We start from the raw sequence: 20,852 nt of genomic DNA, 5'->3' as shown, positions 1-20,852 counted from the left end.
GGTTAATTGTGGACATCTTCACACTTTGAAATATGTAGTAATGTTACATTTGAAAATGCATTGAGATATTTGGTCATTTGCATGCCACTTTTGGTGGGTATGTCGAATGACTTAAACAGAGGACTGTAATTTAAGATGCACAAAGCTCATATTCAGCATATTCACTTAAAGGGATACTTTGGGAGTTTGGCAGCGAGGCCCTTTATCTACTTCCCCAGAGTCAGATGAACTTGTCCAGTATGAAGATAGAGGTACTTTAGCGAACCAATGCTAACTAGCGTTAGCGCAATGACTAAGTCAGTCAGGCTTACAGTTATCGCGCTAATGCTAGTTAGCAATTAATACAATGCTTAATATAGATGTTTTCCTTTTGTGTAATACACATGATTTCCAGTGTTCTATTTAGGACACTCATTTGTGTACGGGTTGATGGTCACTAGACTTAATGCTGAATGTTCTGGATTGTTCTCGTATCTGTTGATAGTGGTGGACGCCAGACTGGAGGACACTGATTGTTATTGTATTTTGCGACACTGTAGCAGCTGATGTTGTGACTTCCTACAAGCTTCTCGGCTGGTGTTTACAGAACATTGGTGCTGTGACATTAGAAAATAAGGGCCTGCTTATGTAAAGGATCACTGCTTCCTTAGCAAGGTCCCGTGTGGCTCAGTTGGTAGAGCATGGCGCTTGCAACGCCAGGGTTGTGGGTTCGATTCCCACGGGGGGCCAGTACAAAAAAAGTATGAATGTATGTACTTGTAAGTCGCTCTGGATAAGAGCGTCTGCTAAATGACTTAAATGTAAATGCAAGTACTGCTTCCTCCTAATTCAGCTGGAACCCCAGGACATCTGCTTTCCTAGCACAGGTGACCGCCGTTCTGAAGCGTCTTAGTGGGGACACTTCATGCAGAGGAGGAAGTTTCACATCCCCATATGCTGCATTCACCCCTCAAACTTACTCAAAACACACTTAGAGAAACGCGTTAGAGATGGCTTCTGTGCTGGAGGAGTCTCTCTGTTACAACTTGTATTAAACCAGATTGACTTCATCTGCTCCTCTCTTTTATTCACCTCGGAAATCTCTATTATTACAGACATTTAGGATGAAGTGAGGAATAATCACTGCTGGCGTGTGCTGTTTCTGATCTAAACAGCATGATTGGCCACAAAAACTAACAAGGAGCAGTAATCATCTTGACACCTATGAATATAAAACTACCTACAAGCAGTACTTGTCCTAACACCTCTGCATACAAGAGACCAAATCATGTCTGACTTTCTGACAACAACCATGGATGAACTGTGTCATCTTGAGGAATAGAGTTGGTCTACTGTTCGTTCAACAACCAGAGATGGGGTCAGGATCGGAGCCCTCGACATGTGTGGCGCATCCCTCGTCTTTGGCTCTATAGTATAGTTGGCAGTGACAGAGTTAGGACAGAGTTCAAGGATGGTTCTATGTTCTCTTGGCAGGTTTGGCAATCAGCTGCCTCTCTCTCTCCAGCTCCTTCTGTCTCTGCTGTTCTTTCTCCATAGCCTCCTTCTGTCTCTGCTGCTGGAGCTTCAACGCTCTTTTCTGGAGACAGAGAGACAAATTGTTTTAAAAAACATTTCATCCCAGTTTCCCATTCAATTCACTGTCAGTAATTTCAAATTTAAGTTTACATTTAAAACAACAATTTCTTATCAACTGCTACCATAGAAAAGGAGAGAATGCATGGAGGAGGTGGAGGAGAAACTATGGTGAGCAATAGCTAAGCAACAATAGTCCATTCTGGGGGGAAATAAACAGTCACCCACCTTTAGTTTAGTTGTCTTCTCGTGCAGCATGATCATGTCTTTACGTATGTTCACCAGTTTACCGTGATAAAACTTGGCCTCTGTGAACTGAAACAAACTGGTTACAAACATCCATCAGTCCTACAGGGAGCAGGAGGGGTGGACAATGAAAGTATTCTCTTCAGATGCTGTGTGTGTTTGAAACAACAGGCAGACAGACAGACAGACAGAGCGACAGGCAGACAGTCAGCCAGACAGACAAATGTACCAGTGAGTTTAGATCCAATAGGGAGTTGCAATCTCTGAATTTGGTGACTTCTTGGTCCAGTGTGTCCAGCAGGATGACTTGGTTTTGACTGGTCAAGAGGAAAGGAGAGGAACATAAGAGCCACAAACACATGACAGTCACACACCACATCTGTAACATGGACAGAGAATACTATCTTGTAAAGTAGAATCTAATTCCGACGTGATCTGTGAATTATCATTATCCTCCTAATAAACTGAAAGTGAAATATGAAACTGGACTAGAGGAAACAACAAGTGCATCCCAAATGGCACCCCTTCATATTGCACTACCCTATGGGCCCTGGTCAAAAGTAGTGCACCTTAAAGGAAATAGAGTTCCGTTTGGGATGCAACCCAAGGATTTGTTTTAATGTCTGATGTGATTTGAATACTAACTTGAGTTCCAACAGAGCCTGTTTGGAGCTGTAGAGGTCAGGCAGGTAGTGAGAGAGCAGGCCTTCTGTCAGTTTCTCTATGGCCTTTCTGTCCACTACAATGGGCTCTTCAATAGAGACTGATTTCTCTGCAGGCTGGGAGTCCTCTGTAGGCCGAGAGTCCTGGGGAGTCAGGCTGAAATCTGAGGGGCAATAAACACGTTGTCAATTCTAACCGGTCATATGTAGAAAGACCAGTCCCACTCCTTTCAGTCTGACCTCATGTCAGGGTAGGTCCATGGCCCTAGACTTTTTGGGGCTTTTTTGGGACAGGTCTCAGAGGTGGCAGGTAGCCTAGCAGTTAAGAATGTTGGGCCAGTAACCAAAAGGTCTCTAGTTCGAATCAACGTGCCGACAAGGTGAAAACCCCTAATTGCTCTTAACCCTAATTGCTCCAGGGCCGCCGTTGATAATGGCAGACCCTGACCGTGATCCCACACTCTGAGAGTATCTCAGGGAGAGGGGGATATACAAAGAACACATTTCCAATTCAAATAAGACAAATATACTGTAAGCACACACCAAATTATTTTATTATTATAATAAACATCTTTGGACCAAAAACTGGTGCAAAGCCTGCCAGTGGAAAAGCACTGAACAGTGACTGATTCACACGCTAGGGTAGACACGAACCGTACTGTCCTGGCTCCAATATTTAATTTTCACAATGTCTTGTCCAGCATGGTTCCAGAAACTATTGTGAATATGTAACCAGGCTAGCCCAGTACAACTCAACTTGGTTCAGTTTGGTTCTGTAGTCCAAATCAGGCATAAGGGTCTGATTCAGAGTTGAGATAAGCATGTGCAACTCATAACTAGTTACCGTAGCTGCCAGTGTTCTGAGGAGGGTCACGCTGAGACGAGGAACCCTCATCTGCCCTCCCCTCTGTCTCCATGTTGTTCGTCACTGTCTGATTCTACAGCCTAAAGAAAGCAAGCAGCAGCTGCAAAATTAGCTGTTTAGCGGTGTGCCTGGTGTTTCCAGATTTCTATGAAAGATGACCTATAATTACTTACAATATCAGTGAAATAGTTTTCCTTCCAAAAAATGGTAATGAAGTATGTCAACAAAGCTATTCTGTGTTGGAATGGTGTGGGCGTATACTGGTTATTAAAAATATTAATGCAAGTGGACTGCTGATTGGCCAGCTCATCCTTCTGAGTATTACATCACACTATATGACAAAATAGCAAGCATTTTTTTTAAAGTTTGAGGCGGGTTTTTTATTTTATGCAAATACAAGTATAGGATGAGTCAACAACATTATTTGGGTATGAGTTAACACAATATGAACTGTTAAAAGTTAACTTGTTTTTTTTAAATGGTGCCCCACCACTGCTAAATTAATATAGGGGAAACACTGGAGATGTTAGCCACTTGGACCCTTGAACCTACTGAGGGGTTGCAAACCCACTTCCTCTTGGAGAAGTGTGCAGACTATTATTCCAGCCCTGCTCTAAAACGCCTGATTCAGCTGATCAAAGGTGATTAGTAGAATCAGGTGTGTTACAGTAGGGCAGGAGCAAATGCCTGAAAAGCCAGTAGCTATTCAGGGAAGGATTGGCAAGCCCTGGCTGAATGTCCTTTGTAAGTGAATGCCTGACTCAGACAACACAACCAGGTATCAATAAAATAGATCAAATAGTAGCTAGCTAGTTTGATATCAGCACGTCTAGGAGAGTGCTATGGTGCCTGGCTATGTTAGCTAGGTGCCTGCTATGGTGCCTGGCTATGCCATTCTGAATAAATCTACAAATGCTGTCCACTCTACAGTTAGCTAAGGCAGCAAAACACATTCAAGTCATTCCAAATGGAGGCAATCCATGTTATATTGTAAAATATACAGATGATTTTGAACACTTTACCTTTGAAATTAGCTCTCCAAGAACGGCAACGTCTGGAAAACATCATGTGACAGGGCGTCACTCATGTGACTGTTTGGACTTCCTGTTTGAACGAATCTAGCTTGATTACTTGTTTCTAAAACTATTAACGGTGCGATGTTGTTAGAGAAATGGTTTTGAACAGAATCACAGTGAGGAAATGGTCTCCCCTAGAAGAGGCTGACGATCGGTAATTTTAACGCATGTTGTAAGAGGAATGTGATGTTTTCAGCTCAGTTAAAAACAGAGCTCGAGTCTCCGAGTTAGCTTGGCTAACCAATCAAGCCTCCCCTCTGTCAATGGTGAATCGATTTGTTGGACGGATGAGTTGTTCAGACATTATTGTGTGTAGTCAACAAGCTGTTTTCAACGTTAATTTCTTTAATGACAACGAGGAATTTGCATGCAGACAACTAGCAAGCTGTTTTGATTCAGCCGAGTGTGGATGCATTGTTTGTGTGCTTTTCTGTTGGAGGTGCTGTTATCCCCCATTGAAGTTCTCCTCGAATCATCAGAATTCTCTGAAATGGAATGGTTATCATTTTCAGTGCATGAAATATTGAATATGTAGGTTTCCTTAAATCAATGTCCACCTCGGAGTATTCTGTTACACGGGTAGACGATCGAAACATACTTACAAATGGCAACCTGTTGTGCAGTTAGTTATTACATTTCAAATAAATCCTCTTTATTATACTGTGCCGTTTTAAGACACTGGGTGTGTTCTAAGTAACGATAGGACGTGTTTTCTTTCTGCTAATGATTAATTATCTCCATGTTTCAGGTGTGTCAACACAGATGTAACGTTACAACCACAACCACTGATTCAGTACGTTATAAGACGGCCGCATGGTGACATTGGTGAGAAGCACACCAAGCTCGGACCGGTATAATTGAAAGTTAACAGCTCCTGACCTGTCAACAACTGGAGTTAACGATGTCCGGTGGTGCGAGCTTCATGAGCAAGGTGCGGTCCGCCTTTAGGAAGGAGCCTGAGGACTGGGACCTGAGCGACACGGCGCCCTTTGACCTCTCTGGGGACGAGCTCGCGGAGGATGAGGCGCCCAAGTTCAACAAACTCAAAGTGGTGGTTTCCGGTGAGATGGAGGACTACGCAGCAGGGGCACCGTCGAACGGCGTCGCGGTGAACACAGTGGTGGTGGATGATGACGATTCGCTGCTCGACTCGTCCTCGGGGAGCTTGGGGAGCCCCGGTGTCAACATGGACCGGTCGCAGTGTGAGAGCTGCACGAGGAAGAGAGAGGGGGTTAAACGGAGGAGAGTGATGAAGAAGTTGGCGTGCGCCTCTGTGTTGTATTTCCTCTTCATGATTGGAGAACTGATAGGTGAGCAGACAAAACACACTACACTAGTCTGTTACAGTACTGACTACAGACTCTCATTATACACTGTTAGTACTGTGAGGTTAAAGCTGTGGCCTTCAAGTTCCAATCAAATCAATTTGGTATGATGTTTGGAGCATTGACTTCCAAGTTCCAAACTGAAGTAGCCTGAGTAGACCTACTCACTAGCGCTGGTCCTGGAGCGTACTGCGGTAGCACTACAAGCCCAGCGCTAGAGCACACCTGATTCCACTAACCAACTAATCATCAACACCTTTTATTAAGTGAATTAAGAGTGTTAGTGATGGGCTGAAATTGAAGCCTGCAGTGTACGCCCTGTAGCTCTCCAGGACCAGGGCTGGGGACAGCTGTAGACTGTACTCCCACATCAACATTGTGATTATAGGTCAACCGATTAATCGGAATGGCCGATTTCAAGTTTAAATAACAATCGGTAATTTTGGATGCCGATTTTTTTTTATTTTTTTTACACCGTTATTTAACTAGGCAAGTCAGTTAAGAACACATTCTTATTTTCAATGACGGCCTAGGAACGGTGGGTTAACTGCCTTGTTCAGGGGCAGAACGACAGATTTTTACCTTGTTAGCTCAGGGATTCAATCTTGCAACTTTACGGTTAACTAGTCCAACGCTCTAACCACCTGCCTCACGAGGAGCCCACCTGTTACGCGAATGCAGTAAGAAGCCAAGGTAAGTTGCTAGCTAGCATTAAACTTATCTTTATAAAAAACAATCAATCAATCAATCATAATCACTAGTTATACCTACACATGGTTGATGATATTACTAGTGTCCTGCGTTGCATATAATCGATGCGGTGCGTATTTGCGAAAAAGGACAGTCCTTGCTCCAATGTGTACCTATCCATAAACATCAATGCCTTTCTTAAAATCAATACACAGAAGTATATATTTTTAAACCTGCATATTTAGCTAAAAAAAATCCAGGTTAGCAGGCAATATTAACCAGGTGAAATTGTGTCACTTCTCTTGCGTTCATTGCACGCAGAGTCAGGGTATATGCAACAGTCTGGGCCTCCTGGCTCATTGCGAACTAATTTGCCAGAATTTTACGTAATTATGACATAACATTGAAGGTTGTGCAATGTAACAGGAATATTTAGACTGATGGATGCCACCCTTTAGATAAAATACGGAACGGTTCCGTATTTCACTGAAAGAATAAATGTTTTGTTTTCGAGATGATAGTTTCCGGATTCGACCATATTAATGACCTAAGGCTCGTATTTCTGTGTGTAATTATGTTATAATTAAGTATGATTTGATAGAGCAGTCTGACTGAGCGATGGTGGGCACCAGCAGGCTCGTAAGCATTCATTCAAACAGCACTTTCGTGCCAGCAGCTCTGCTGTTTATGAATTCAAGCCTATCAACTCCCGCGATTAGCCTGGTGTCACCGATGTGAAATGGCTAGCTAGTAGCAAACGTCACTCGCTCTCAGACTTGGAGTAGTTGTTCCCCTTGCTATGCATGGGTAACGCTGCTTCGAGGGTGGCTGTTGTCGATGTGTTCCTGGTTCGAGCCCAGGTAGCGGCGAGGAGAGGGATGGAAGCTATACTGTTACACTGGCAATACTAAAGTGCCTATAAGAACATCCAATAGTCAAAGGTATATGAAATACAAATCGTAAAGAGAGAAATAGTCCTATAATTCCTATAATAACTACAACCTAAAACTTCTTACCTGGGAATATTGAAGGCTCATGTTAAAAGGAACCACCAGCTTTCATATGTTCTCATGTTCTGAGCAAGGAACTTAAACATTAGCTTTCTTACATGGCACATATTGCACTTTTACTTTCTTCTTCAACACTTTGTTTTTGCATAATTTAAACCAAATTGAACATGTTTCATTATTTATTTGAAGCTAAATTGATTTTATTGATGTATTATATTAAGTTAAAATAAGGGTTCATTCAGTATTGTTGTAATTATCATTATTACAAATAAATTTAAAAATCGTCCGATTAATCGGTATCGGCTTTTTTGGGTCCTCCAATAATCGGTATCGGTATAGGCGTTGAAAAATCATAATCGGTCGACCTCTAATTGCGATTGGATCTGGAATCTTAGTCGGTCAAACCCGTCCCTCATACCTGGCCCCAGGTGAAGAGTGGAGGAATGTTCAACACATGGTGGTATTAGTGTATCTGTACAATCACCTGCTGCCATAACAATACACACACACACCTAAGATGAGAAATGTAATGTGTGTTTGATTATGTTCTGAGAAATACCAGTTTTGAATGAACTAACAGCTGTGTGTGTCTGTAGGTGGAGATGTAGCTAACAGCTGTGTGTGTCTGTAGGTGGAGATGTAGCTAACAGCTGTGTGTGTCTGTAGGTGGAGATGTAGCTAACAGCTGTGTGGGTCTGTAGGTGGAGATGTAGCTAACAGCTGTGTGGGTCTGTAGGTGGAGATGTAGCTAACAGCTGTGTGTGTCTAGGTGGAGATGTAGCTAACAGCTAGCTGTGTGTGTCTGTAGGTGGAGATGTAGCTAACAGCTAGCTGTGTGGGTCTGTAGGTGGAGATGTAGCTAGCTGTGTGGGTCTGTAGGTGGAGATGTAGCTAACAGCTAGCTGTGTGGGTCTGTAGGTGGAGATGTAGCTAACAGCTAGCTGTGTGGGTCTGTAGGTGGAGATGTAGCTAACAGCTAGCTGTGTGGGTCTGTAGGTGGAGATGTAGCTAACAGCTAGCTGTGTGGGTCTGTAGGTGGAGATGTAGCTACAGCTACAACAGCTAGCTGTGTGGGTCTGTAGGTGGAGATGTAGCCAACAGCTAGCTGTGTGGGTCTGTAGGTGGAGATGTAGCCAACAGCTAGCTGTGTGGGTCTGTAGGTGGAGATGTAGCCAACAGCTAGCTGTGTGGGTCTGTAGGTGGAGATGTAGCCAACAGCTAGCTGTGTGGGTCTGTAGGTGGAGATGTAGCCAACAGCTAGCTGTGTGGGTCTGTAGGTGGAGATGTAGCCAACAGCTAGCTGTGTGGGTCTGTAGGTGGAGATGTAGCCAACAGCTAGCTGTGTGGGTCTGTAGGTGGAGATGTAGCCAACAGCTAGCTGTGTGGGTCTGTAGGTGGAGATGTAGCCAACAGCTAGCTGTGTGGGTCTGTAGGTGGAGATGTAGCCAACAGCTAGCTGTGTGGGTCTGTAGGTGGAGATGTAGCCAACAGCTAGCTGTGTGGGTCTGTAGGTGGAGATGTAGCCAACAGCTAGCTGTGTGGGTCTGTAGGTGGAGATGTAGCCAACAGCTAGCTGTGTGGGTCTGTAGGTGGAGATGTAGCCAACAGCTAGCTGTGTGGGTCTGTAGGTGGAGATGTAGCCAACAGCTAGCTGTGTGGGTCTGTAGGTGGAGATGTAGCCAACAGCTAGCTGTGTGGGTCTGTAGGTGGAGATGTAGCCAACAGCTAGCTGTGTGGGTCTGTAGGTGGAGATGTAGCCAACAGCTAGCTGTGTGGGTCTGTAGGTGGAGATGTAGCCAACAGCTAGCTGTGTGGGTCTGTAGGTGGAGATGTAGCCAACAGCTAGCTGTGTGGGTCTGTAGGTGGAGATGTAGCCAACAGCTAGCTGTGTGGGTCTGTAGGTGGAGATGTAGCCAACAGCTAGCTGTGTGGGTCTGTAGGTGGAGATGTAGCCAACAGCTAGCTGTGTGGGTCTGTAGGTGGAGATGTAGCCAACAGCTAGCTGTGTGGGTCTGTAGGTGGAGATGTAGCCAACAGCTAGCTGTGTGGGTCTGTAGGTGGAGATGTAGCCAACAGCTAGCTGTGTGGGTCTGTAGGTGGAGATGTAGCCAACAGCTAGCTGTGTGGGTCTGTAGGTGGAGATGTAGCCAACAGCTAGCTGTGTGGGTCTGTAGGTGGAGATGTAGCCAACAGCTAGCTGTGTGGGTCTGTAGGTGGAGATGTAGCCAACAGCTAGCTGTGTGGGTCTGTAGGTGGAGATGTAGCCAACAGCTAGCTGTGTGGGTCTGTAGGTGGAGATGTAGCCAACAGCTAGCTGTGTGGGTCTGTAGGTGGAGATGTAGCCAACAGCTAGCTGTGTGGGTCTGTAGGTGGAGATGTAGCCAACAGCTAGCTGTGTGGGTCTGTAGGTGGAGATGTAGCCAACAGCTAGCTGTGTGGGTCTGTAGGTGGAGATGTAGCCAACAGCTAGCTGTGTGGGTCTGTAGGTGGAGATGTAGCCAACAGCTAGCTGTGTGGGTCTGTAGGTGGAGATGTAGCCAACAGCTAGCTGTGTGGGTCTGTAGGTGGAGATGTAGCCAACAGCTAGCTGTGTGGGTCTGTAGGTGGAGATGTAGCCAACAGCTAGCTGTGTGGGTCTGTAGGTGGAGATGTAGCCAACAGCTAGCTGTGTGGGTCTGTAGGTGGAGATGTAGCCAACAGCTAGCTGTGTGGGTCTGTAGGTGGAGATGTAGCCAACAGCTAGCTGTGTGGGTCTGTAGGTGGAGATGTAGCCAACAGCTAGCTGTGTGGGTCTGTAGGTGGAGATGTAGCCAACAGCTAGCTGTGTGGGTCTGTAGGTGGAGATGTAGCCAACAGCTAGCTGTGTGGGTCTGTAGGTGGAGATGTAGCCAACAGCTAGCTGTGTGGGTCTGTAGGTGGAGATGTAGCCAACAGCTAGCTGTGTGGGTCTGTAGGTGGAGATGTAGCCAACAGCTAGCTGTGTGGGTCTGTAGGTGGAGATGTAGCCAACAGCTAGCTGTGTGGGTCTGTAGGTGGAGATGTAGCCAACAGCTAGCTGTGTGGGTCTGTAGGTGGAGATGTAGCCAACAGCTAGCTGTGTGGGTCTGTAGGTGGAGATGTAGCCAACAGCTAGCTGTGTGGGTCTGTAGGTGGAGATGTAGCCAACAGCTAGCTGTGTGGGTCTGTAGGTGGAGATGTAGCCAACAGCTAGCTGTGTGGGTCTGTAGGTGGAGATGTAGCCAACAGCTAGCTGTGTGGGTCTGTAGGTGGAGATGTAGCCAACAGCTAGCTGTGTGGGTCTGTAGGTGGAGATGTAGCCAACAGCTAGCTGTGTGGGTCTGTAGGTGGAGATGTAGCCAACAGCTAGCTGTGTGGGTCTGTAGGTGGAGATGTAGCCAACAGCTAGCTGTGTGGGTCTGTAGGTGGAGATGTAGCCAACAGCTAGCTGTGTGGGTCTGTAGGTGGAGATGTAGCCAACAGCTAGCTGTGTGGGTCTGTAGGTGGAGATGTAGCCAACAGCTAGCTGTGTGGGTCTGTAGGTGGAGATGTAGCCAACAGCTAGCTGTGTGGGTCTGTAGGTGGAGATGTAGCCAACAGCTAGCTGTGTGGGTCTGTAGGTGGAGATGTAGCCAACAGCTAGCTGTGTGGGTCTGTAGGTGGAGATGTAGCCAACAGCTAGCTGTGTGGGTCTGTAGGTGGAGATGTAGCCAACAGCTAGCTGTGTGGGTCTGTAGGTGGAGATGTAGCCAACAGCTAGCTGTGTGGGTCTGTAGGTGGAGATGTAGCCAACAGCTAGCTGTGTGGGTCTGTAGGTGGAGATGTAGCCAACAGCTAGCTGTGTGGGTCTGTAGGTGGAGATGTAGCCAACAGCTAGCTGTGTGGGTCTGTAGGTGGAGATGTAGCCAACAGCTAGCTGTGTGGGTCTGTAGGTGGAGATGTAGCCAACAGCTAGCTGTGTGGGTCTGTAGGTGGAGATGTAGCCAACAGCTAGCTGTGTGGGTCTGTAGGTGGAGATGTAGCCAACAGCTAGCTGTGTGGGTCTGTAGGTGGAGATGTAGCCAACAGCTAGCTGTGTGGGTCTGTAGGTGGAGATGTAGCCAACAGCTAGCTGTGTGGGTCTGTAGGTGGAGATGTAGCCAACAGCTAGCTGTGTGGGTCTGTAGGTGGAGATGTAGCCAACAGCTAGCTGTGTGGGTCTGTAGGTGGAGATGTAGCCAACAGCTAGCTGTGTGGGTCTGTAGGTGGAGATGTAGCCAACAGCTAGCTGTGTGGGTCTGTAGGTGGAGATGTAGCCAACAGCTAGCTGTGTGGGTCTGTAGGTGGAGATGTAGCCAACAGCTAGCTGTGTGGGTCTGTAGGTGGAGATGTAGCCAACAGCTAGCTGTGTGGGTCTGTAGGTGGAGATGTAGCCAACAGCTAGCTGTGTGGGTCTGTAGGTGGAGATGTAGCCAACAGCTAGCTGTGTGGGTCTGTAGGTGGAGATGTAGCCAACAGCTAGCTGTGTGGGTCTGTAGGTGGAGATGTAGCCAACAGCTAGCTGTGTGGGTCTGTAGGTGGAGATGTAGCCAACAGCTAGCTGTGTGGGTCTGTAGGTGGAGATGTAGCCAACAGCTAGCTGTGTGGGTCTGTAGGTGGAGATGTAGCCAACAGCTATCTATGTAGCATAATGTATTAGTAGGTTATAATGTAGGTCATGGATAGGCAACTTTGATGGGGTGGGGCCACAAAATCTGAACTCATCATGAGGGGCAGCAGTGGCTCTCAGGTCTGCGTACTCAGTTCCATCCATACCCACATGTGCAGTCATAGCCGGCCCTAGCCTTTTGTGGGCCCTAAGTGAAATTTTGTTGCCGATAATGTATTATGATGTATTTAATGTCTCTGTGTGTCTAGGTGGTTATGTAGCTAACAGTCTGGCCATAATGACTGATGCTCTCCACATGTTAACTGACCTGATTGGGATAGTGGTGTCTCTGCTGGCACTGTGGCTGTCTGCTAAACCACCCACCAACAGATTCACCTTCGGACTGCATCGCCTAGGTACGTTACTGTTACTCCTCTCCTCTTGTTCCATAAAGATACATCTAGAAAGTTAACATATTTTTGAGATGGAATGTGAGGTCGGCAGTGTTTTGATCTTGTATCATGTTTCTCTCCTCAGACTGTAAGGAAAGTGACTTTGTGATTGAGAAGCTCAGAGGTTACTACTGTTTCAGAGCCTCCTGTTTAATAGATGCAGACAGTAAACTGTTAACATGTTACATTCAGCTGTCCAGTATAAACGTGCCGGTACATTATTTGGTCCATCTCATCTCTGTGTCTCTACCCCCCATAGAGGTGGTATCAGCCGGTATCAGTGTGTTACTCATCTACATCCTAACGGGGGTGTTGTTGAACGAGGCGGTGCAGAGAACTGTCAGTCAGGACTTTGAAATCAACGGAGATGCCATGCTCATCACTGCAGCTGTGGGGGTCGCTGTCAACCTAGTGTGAGTAGCTGAGTACACACCTGCATGCACACACGCATGCATTGTCACACACACAGACAGAGAGTGCAGTCATTATGCACCAGAACGCTCATCTGCCCTGACAGTGGGGAGGAGGGATTCCAGTTAGAGTGAATGACTGATGAAGCTTCCTTGTCTCCAGCCAAGGACAGCAGTGTGTCTGGCTGTGAAAGACCCACAGTCAGTGTATGATGACATGTCATAAACTACTGCAGTACAAAGGTCTTCTCGTCTCCACTCCACACTACTGGAGCTATATTACTTTTCAATTGTGTGACTCACTTGGTTAGAGTGTGGCGTGTGTAGAGTGTTGTTGATGATGGTAAGTGCGGCGTGTGTAGATGAAGGGCGGCGTGTGTAGATGAAGGGCGGCGTGTGTAGATGAAGGGCGGCGTGTGTAGATGAAGGGCGGCGTGTGTAGATGAAGGGCGGCGTGTGTAGATGAAGGGCGGCGTGTGTAGATGAAGGGCGGCGTGTGTAGATGAAGGGCGGCGTGTGTAGATGAAGGGCGGCGTGTTGTGACGGCCCTGAATTTGTCTGCACCGTCTCAGTGCTTCTCCTTCCAATAGGGCGCTTCCCCTTTAATTCCCAATTAAATAGCCAGCATCAGCTGCGCAAAAGTGGGGTTGTGTTGGCGACGCGAATGAGGATGTGTTCAACCCTCAGTTCCGAAGCTGCTCTATTCCGTTTGTTTTGTTGCTTTTTAAAAGTGTGCTTTGTAGCCTAATAGCGACTTTACCCAGGCTCGGATCCACTCCTTGCGTCCGTGGACTACACCTCTCCGTTGTTCTTCGTGGCCTTTCTCCGCTGGAGATCTGTTAGCGGATTGGATTGTCTGACTGACCGACTGACTACAACCTTTTTGTATACGGTATTTCATTAGTTTTGGTGTGATGTATACCGTGATTATTTATGTAGCTAGTAGTAGTTGAGGACTTATTAAGATTGGATAAGCTTTATGGTTGTGTGGTAAAATAATTGTTATTTTGATTGTATGATTGATACTGGGTTTACGCTACACTTGTATGAACGGACAAACATTGCGTGACTAAGGTCACTTGAGTTCCCTGAACTCTTTTAGGCCCGAGGTACAGGACCTTTCTGGAGGAACCAGAACTCATGTGTTTTATTATTGTGTGTGATCATTTGTTGGTAATACAACCCACGCAAAATAATACCGTCATTTCCAATGTTTTAAGGGTTTATTAAAAGTGTATTTCCATCCTGACTTTTACATAAGTCCTTTGTATTGGTGTAGACTTGACGGACCAGGTGGGACTCATTCCCTCCCAAACCAAAAGGAGAAACCAATATTTTCTCTGGTTGGCACAACCTACCTGGCACCCCTATAAATAATAACCTCAAGTCAAAACCGTTAGTGTGTTGATGATTGATAGTGTAGCCTCAATCATGTATAGTAATGATTAAACGTAGTAGTACATAATTAAACGGCCACCAGAAGTTAAAGCAAACTGACAAATCTCTCTCCTCTCTCATATTTATTTATATAGTATGGGTTTCCTCCTGAACCAGACCGGTAACGGTCACCTCCACTCCCACGGGGGTCATGGTCACTCACACGGTGTTCCCCCTCCACCCTCACACGGCCACAGCCACGGTGGCCCCTCAGCCCAGGGTCCCCAGGGGAGCCTGGCAGTCAGGGCAGCCTTCATCCATGCACTGGGAGACCTGGTCCAGAGTATAGGGGTCCTCATAGCTGCCTACATCGTACGCTTCAAGGTAGGCTGCAACGTCTGACCTGGGAGCAGGAAGAGGGGTTAAAGATCCATTTATTTTGGAACTCTTTTAATGTTGAAGGGATGAATGGGATGGTTTAAGGGCTTACCTCTAATTCCTCCCAAACCCGGATCCGGGAGCACCCCCATCAGTAGAAAAGCTGACTAGCATAGCCTAGCATAGCGTCACAAGTAAATACTAGCATCTAAATATCATTAAATCACAAGTCCAAGACACCATATGAAAGAAACACATCTTGTGAATCCAGCCATCATTTCTGATTTTTAAAATGTTTTACAGGGAAGACACAATATGTAAATCTATTAGCTAACCACGTTAGCAAAAGACACCACTTTTTTTACTCCACCAGTTTTTTACTCCATCAGTAGCTATCACAAATTCGACCAAATAAAGATATAAATAGCCACTAACCAAGAAACAACTTCATCAGATGACAGTCTGATAACATATTTATTGTATAGCATATGTTTTGTTAGAAAAATGTGCATATTTCAGGTATAAATCATAGTTTACCATTGCAGCCCCCATCACAACTCTCACCAAAGCGACTAGAATAACTACAGAGACCATCGTGTATTAGCTAATTACTCATCATAAAACATTTCTTAAAAATACACAGCGTACAGCAATTGAAAGACACAGATCTTGTGAATCCAGCCAATATTTCAGATTTTCTAAGTGTTTTACAGCGAAAACACAATATAGCGTTATATTAGCTTACCACAATAGCAAACATCACAACAGCATTGATTCAAGCCAAACATAGCGATAATGTATAAACCACCAAAAGATATTAATTTTTTCACTAACCTTCTCAGAATTCTTCAGATGACAGTCCTATAACATCATATTACGCAATGCATATAGAGTTTGTTCGAAAATGTGCATATTTAGCGGCACAAATCGTGGTTATACAATGTGATTAGTGGCCAAAACTTCAAGCAATCTGTCCGGCGCCATCTTGGAGAGGCACCTAATCTAATCAAACTATTCATAAACTTGACTACAAAATACAGATTGGACAGCAAATGAAAGATAAATTAGTTCTTAATGCAATCGCTGTGTTAGATTTTTAAAATTAACGTTACTGCGCAATACAGCGTGCGCTAAAGCGAGACCGCACCATAATTCATGGCGGAATTATTATTTGACATTTGTCAACATAAGTACGAATTAACAGCATAAAGACTGCTTACTATTAGCTGAGCTTCCATCAGAATCTTGGGCAAGGTGTCCTTTCTCCAGAACAATCGTCTTTGGGTTGAAAGATGTCCTCTTGTCCTGTCGAAAGAGCCGCTAACGTTAGCCACCCACTGGAGAGGTGTCCAACTCGTGAAAGCGCATCACAAAGAAATCCAGGAAAATCGCAATAAACTGCTATAAACTGCTATAAGCCGGTTTAAATTAACTACCTTATGATGTCTTTAACAACTATAACAAATAAAAACATGACCGGAGATACAGAACTGCTAAAACGAAAGCTTTGCAGGAGGCCATTGTGATGTCCCTCTTGCGCCAGGCGCCCAGTTGAAAAGAACGGTACTTCCGTTCCACGGTCTTATATAGGGCCCCAGATTGCGCAATCCACTCCATTCAAATTCTCCCCGCTTACTGACATCTAGAGGAAGACGTATGCAGTGCATGTAGCCCGATGGCTTACATGGGGACTTATAAACTGACCTCAGAACAGGGACCTCGATTTCTGAAATCTCACTCCCTGACAGGAAATGTGCTGCAGAATGAGTTATGTTTCACTCAGAGAAATAATTCAAACGGTTTTAGAAACTAGAGTGTTTTCTATCCAATAGTAATAATAATATGCATATTGTACGAGCAAGAATTGAGTACGAGGCAGTTTAATTTGGAAACAAAAATATTACAAAGTGCAAATAGCACCCCCTATTGCCAAGATTAAGGGCTTTCTTGGTCGGGCCAGGGTTGTGTTCATTAGTCCATGCAACAGGGAAAAAGTTGTATAACATTTTGCAATGGAAAACGCAAATTACAGTTTCTTATTGCAGGGTTTCCCAAACTCTGTTCTGGGGTCCCCCTTGGGAGCATGTTTTGGCTTTGTACCTATGGTCCTGGGGCCCCCCCCTGGCAGCATGTTTTGGTTTTGCCCTAGCACTACACAACTGATTCAAATCATCAATGCTTGATGAGTCGGTTATTTGAATCAGCTGTGTAGTGCTACGGCTAAATCCAAAACCTGTATTCAGGGGGAGCCCCAGGACCGAGTTCGGGAAACCCTGCCTTATTGGACGAGTCCACATAGAAAGGAACTATTTGTCTGTTTCCTTCAGTTTGTGCCTAAAGACCAAGCTGTTAGATTGACCTGACCTTTTCCCCCCCTAGCCAGAGTACAAGCTGGCGGACCCCATCTGTACCTACATCTTCTCTATCCTGGTGCTGTTCACAACGATACGCATCATACGGGACACGGGAGTCATCGTCCTCGAGGGTGAGACAACAGCTACATGTATTACAGTTCATATATTAGCCCAGTGTTTCCCAACTCCAGTCCCCCCAACAGTACACATTGTTGTAGCCCCGGACAAACTCACCTGATTCAACTCATTGAGGGGATGATTAGTTGAATCAGGTGTTTGTCTGGGGCTACAACAAAACTGTGTTGTTGGGAACCTGTGTACTGTGTGATTTAGATCAGTGGTTCTCAGTCCTGGTCTTGGGGGCATAAAGGGGTGCACATTTTAGTTTAAGCCCTAGCACTTGATTCAACTCATCAAGCCTTTGATTTGCTAGGGCAAAAGCAAAACGTGCTGCCAGGGGGGGCCCCAGGACCAGTAATAGGAACCGCTGATCTAGATCATACCATCATGTCCTGGAGGGACGGCGATAAACTACGTCATATTTCTGCTCGTTGTTAACCAGACAGATCTACTGTCATCAGAACAAATGCTTATTCTATTCACTTCCTGTCTGACACTGCCATGAACTCTAACCATGATTATATAGATCTGCTTTAATATACTTAGTCCTGCACTAAAACACACTTTCAATTGCCTAATCTGGAGCTGTAAAAATGTCCCATAGTGTTTAAATAATAGTAGATTGATCTCACGCTATGAAAGGGACAAGTCTTTTGCTAGCAACTTACTGTACAGGGCAACAAGACTCGCTAGAGAGAAACAATGTTGACATTCTGTGTCATGAAACTGAAAGTGTGTGTTGCTGTTAGGGGCACCCAGGCATGTGGATGTTCAGCGAATCAGAGAAGACCTTCTGAAGTTGGAGGACGTCCAATCAGTTGACGAGCTCAACGTGTGGGCATTAACCGGTGACAAGACCTCTGCCCTCGCACACCTGCTGCTCTGTGAGTGACCTTTGACTTCCTCTCCTTTGTTAGTTATACACATGGCATGTGGAGTGCATTCTGTTGATGGGTTTAGGAACTCTACACTCTGGTTGTATCTCAAATAGTCTATCTGATTTTTATTTAACTAGGCAAGTCAGTTAAGAATAAATTCTTATTTACAATGATGCTGTGCCAATTGTGCGCCGCCCTAAGGGACTCCCAATCACGGCCGGTTGTGATTCGGCCTGGAATCGAACCAGGGTCTGTATTGATGCCTCTAGCCCTGAGATGCAGTATCTTAGACCGCTGCGCCACTCGGGGGACTAAAGGGGTGCACATTCTTCACATCCTATGTCCTCGACCCTTCTCAACTGTATTGGAGAAGTTCCAAGGTACTTCCCTTGGACCTACTTCTCCAATGGATTTTAACAAGGAGGCGTCGAGAGAGGATGTGAGGAATCGATGAAAGATAAATGAAGAGCCAGTGTCCTAACCAATTTCTGTGCATTGTGCTTCTAGCGCCCTCTAGTGCCAGTGCGTGGGAGGACGTGCAGGCCAAGGCCAGACACCTGTTGATCCACACCTACGGCCTGACCAGGTGCACCGTGCAGGTCCAGACACACAGAAACAGGGCTACACGCACCTGTACACACTGCCGAGAGTCCACCGCATAGCCTGAATTAAAAACACACACAGTCTGAGGACGTTAAACCAGACTGGTGCCAAAGCGTAGTGAATTGATCTGGTCTATGCCATCGCCAGGATATTCGGACTGACAGTCAGATGCACATTTTATTTTTAAAGGACAGCTGATTCCTCCTGGGCTGTTGACCTGCTTGCAAAGCTTTCTGAAGAGGGGTTGAAAGAATCTTAACTTTTCAACAAAAACAAAAGATCTATAATCACCATTAAAGCCTGTAAATGTTTAACATTATTCCTTTTTTTGGTACTTCTATAATTGAACTGTGTTAATGTTTGTTTGAGCGCTCTATACTTTGACTGTAGGTGTTATATTGTTTCCAGTGGGGTGACAACAGGGAATGTGTCTCTGTGGGTTCATCTTAATTCTATTTCTTTGATTCCTTGCATCCTCTCTTCTTGCTGCCTCCTCAACACATCGGAGGAGAAGTTGAGGGGTGGGGGGACATCAGATTCAGGACAATTAAGATTCACTGTGTCTGTCATCCTCTCCTCACAAGGTAGAACCACTGGGATCTACTCTGACCTGTTAAGGACCAATCCTAACACGATATGCACCTGTATGTAAAGTCTGGCACGCCAATGCAACAACTTACACAGAAATGCAAGTTAACTGTGATTATCTGACGTTAGTATTGGTCTTCTAGTGTATCAGTGTTTGACTAGGTTGATGTGAGGCTGTGTCTGAATGTTACTAGCTGTCCAATCCTTTCTTCCTCTGTCCTTGTTTCCTCAACTCCTCAAAGTTAATTGGCGGAGAGGATCCAAGGTCCTACCCTCTGACGACCAATGAGCTTTGAGAGGAATTGAGGGGGGGTGAAAGGACTGAGGAAGCTAGTAACGTTTTCAGGCACAGCCAGAAATGAGGCCCAGGCCGTCTCTAAAAGGTTAATCCATACATCTGATTGTATTATTGATCTGATGATCGTGTCCATATTGCCTTTGCTAATGTGTTTGAAAATGGCTTCTCCTTTACTGACCGTGTTGAACCAGTAGACAGAGAGGATGTGTTTTTATGTTAAAAGGGTGATCTGAATTTAGAGTACTGACCACACACACTTTGTGTTTCTTTAACAGGAAACTGACTTTGAATCATGTTTAATACATGACTACTGCTTCTAGTTAATATCAGCCAGTTTTATTTGCTTATCAGATTGATTGTCAACATTTCAGAAATGCAGTATTGTTCCATAAGCATTGAGGGCTGTGAGATGCCAATATTTATCATAAGCATAATTCAGTCATTGTGTGCGTATATAAATACATTTGGCATTATGTCTTCAGGTCTTGGTTGGTTCCTTAAACCACTGTCAGTCTTCCTGTCCAAGCTTATCAACATGTTGAGTGGAACAGACTAAAATGACATTTTCTTTAACTGCAAATCAGTTCAGTATATGCATTACCTGCCTTGTTGCTCTTGTTTTGATTTATTTTATGTTAATTTAAAAGGTATTTGGTCTCATGTCAGGGTTGGCTCTCTACAGCAGTACTCACCAGTGTTTCAGTGATTTGCACATTCATTCCTTCAGTCTGAACACTTAAGGCTCTGCTCCAATATCCACACTTGTGTACTACTACGTAGAATGAAGTATGGATACGTCCCAAATGGCATACTTTAAGTGGTATACTAATGGGCATTGGAACCGAGATTTCTATTCCCTTAACATCAGGATGCAGTATTACCTGGTTGATCACATGATCAGCTGTTTGTTTAAATGATTCATGGTTATCAATCTGAGTTAATTTATCACTAGACTGAGACCTGTCTGAGTCTGTCACTCTCACTTCCCTTTACTCAACTGGCAGATCCATTGACTGGAAACATGTGAATAAAGAACCTGTTACATTTAGAAATAAATGTCTTTTGAACACTGACTTAAAGAGTTGTGGTTTGTTCTGCTTCTAAAGGGGACAAGAGCAGAGTTTAACACAGGATGCTGCTGGTAAGCTTCCTTGACTTAGCCAAAATACTTTTCCCTTTTCTAGCTAAAATAGACTTAGTTTACACTTGTATATTCCATTAACTGTGGGGAGGTCAAAACATTTCAATGTTTATGACTTTGCCTGGCCATGATCCTTTACCCAATAAGACAGAATTTGAGTGAGAAACAGGAAGGGGGTCCCTG

The 20,852-nt window shown here is 45.1% G+C and overlaps 2 protein-coding genes across 6 annotated transcripts; one reads left to right on the top strand and one right to left on the bottom strand.

Moving 5' to 3' along the window:
* Window positions 1-1,038: 1,038 nt before the first annotated feature.
* Window positions 1,039-4,464, bottom strand: bloc1s6 (biogenesis of lysosomal organelles complex-1, subunit 6, pallidin). Of its 2 annotated transcripts, XM_038969429.1 has the most exons (6): window positions 4,368-4,464; window positions 3,325-3,425; window positions 2,464-2,644; window positions 2,048-2,135; window positions 1,801-1,887; window positions 1,039-1,576 (listed from the first exon to the last, which is right to left on the bottom strand). In XM_038969429.1, the coding sequence occupies exons 2-6, from the start codon at window positions 3,395-3,397 to the stop codon at window positions 1,457-1,459; spliced, it is 549 nt and encodes a 182-aa protein (XP_038825357.1). In that variant the 5' UTR covers window positions 3,398-3,425; window positions 4,368-4,464; the 3' UTR covers window positions 1,039-1,456. The 2 variants fall into 2 exon arrangements, with proteins under 2 accessions (XP_038825357.1, XP_038825359.1); XM_038969431.1 differs by lacking the exon at window positions 3,325-3,425.
* Window positions 4,002-20,601, top strand: slc30a4 (solute carrier family 30 member 4). 4 transcript variants are annotated; one of them, XM_038969427.1, is made up of 8 exons: window positions 4,002-4,089; window positions 5,170-5,731; window positions 12,340-12,486; window positions 12,782-12,935; window positions 14,465-14,693; window positions 17,067-17,172; window positions 17,911-18,045; window positions 18,547-20,601. In XM_038969427.1, exons 2-8 carry the CDS (start codon window positions 5,323-5,325, stop codon window positions 18,699-18,701), a joined length of 1,335 nt encoding a protein of 444 aa, XP_038825355.1. In that variant the 5' UTR covers window positions 4,002-4,089; window positions 5,170-5,322; the 3' UTR covers window positions 18,702-20,601. The 4 variants fall into 4 exon arrangements, with proteins under 4 accessions (XP_038825355.1, XP_038825353.1, XP_038825356.1 ...); XM_038969425.1 differs by lacking the exon at window positions 4,002-4,089 and adding an exon at window positions 4,168-4,575; XM_038969428.1 differs by lacking the exon at window positions 4,002-4,089 and adding an exon at window positions 4,576-4,687.
* Window positions 20,602-20,852: the final 251 nt, after the last annotated feature.

Source organism: Salvelinus namaycush, chromosome 30 (genome assembly GCF_016432855.1).
Source record: "Salvelinus namaycush isolate Seneca chromosome 30, SaNama_1.0, whole genome shotgun sequence".
In the NCBI taxonomy this organism is placed as follows: Eukaryota; Metazoa; Chordata; class Actinopteri; order Salmoniformes; family Salmonidae; genus Salvelinus; species Salvelinus namaycush.
This window is presented reverse-complemented; position numbering and strand designations above follow the sequence as displayed.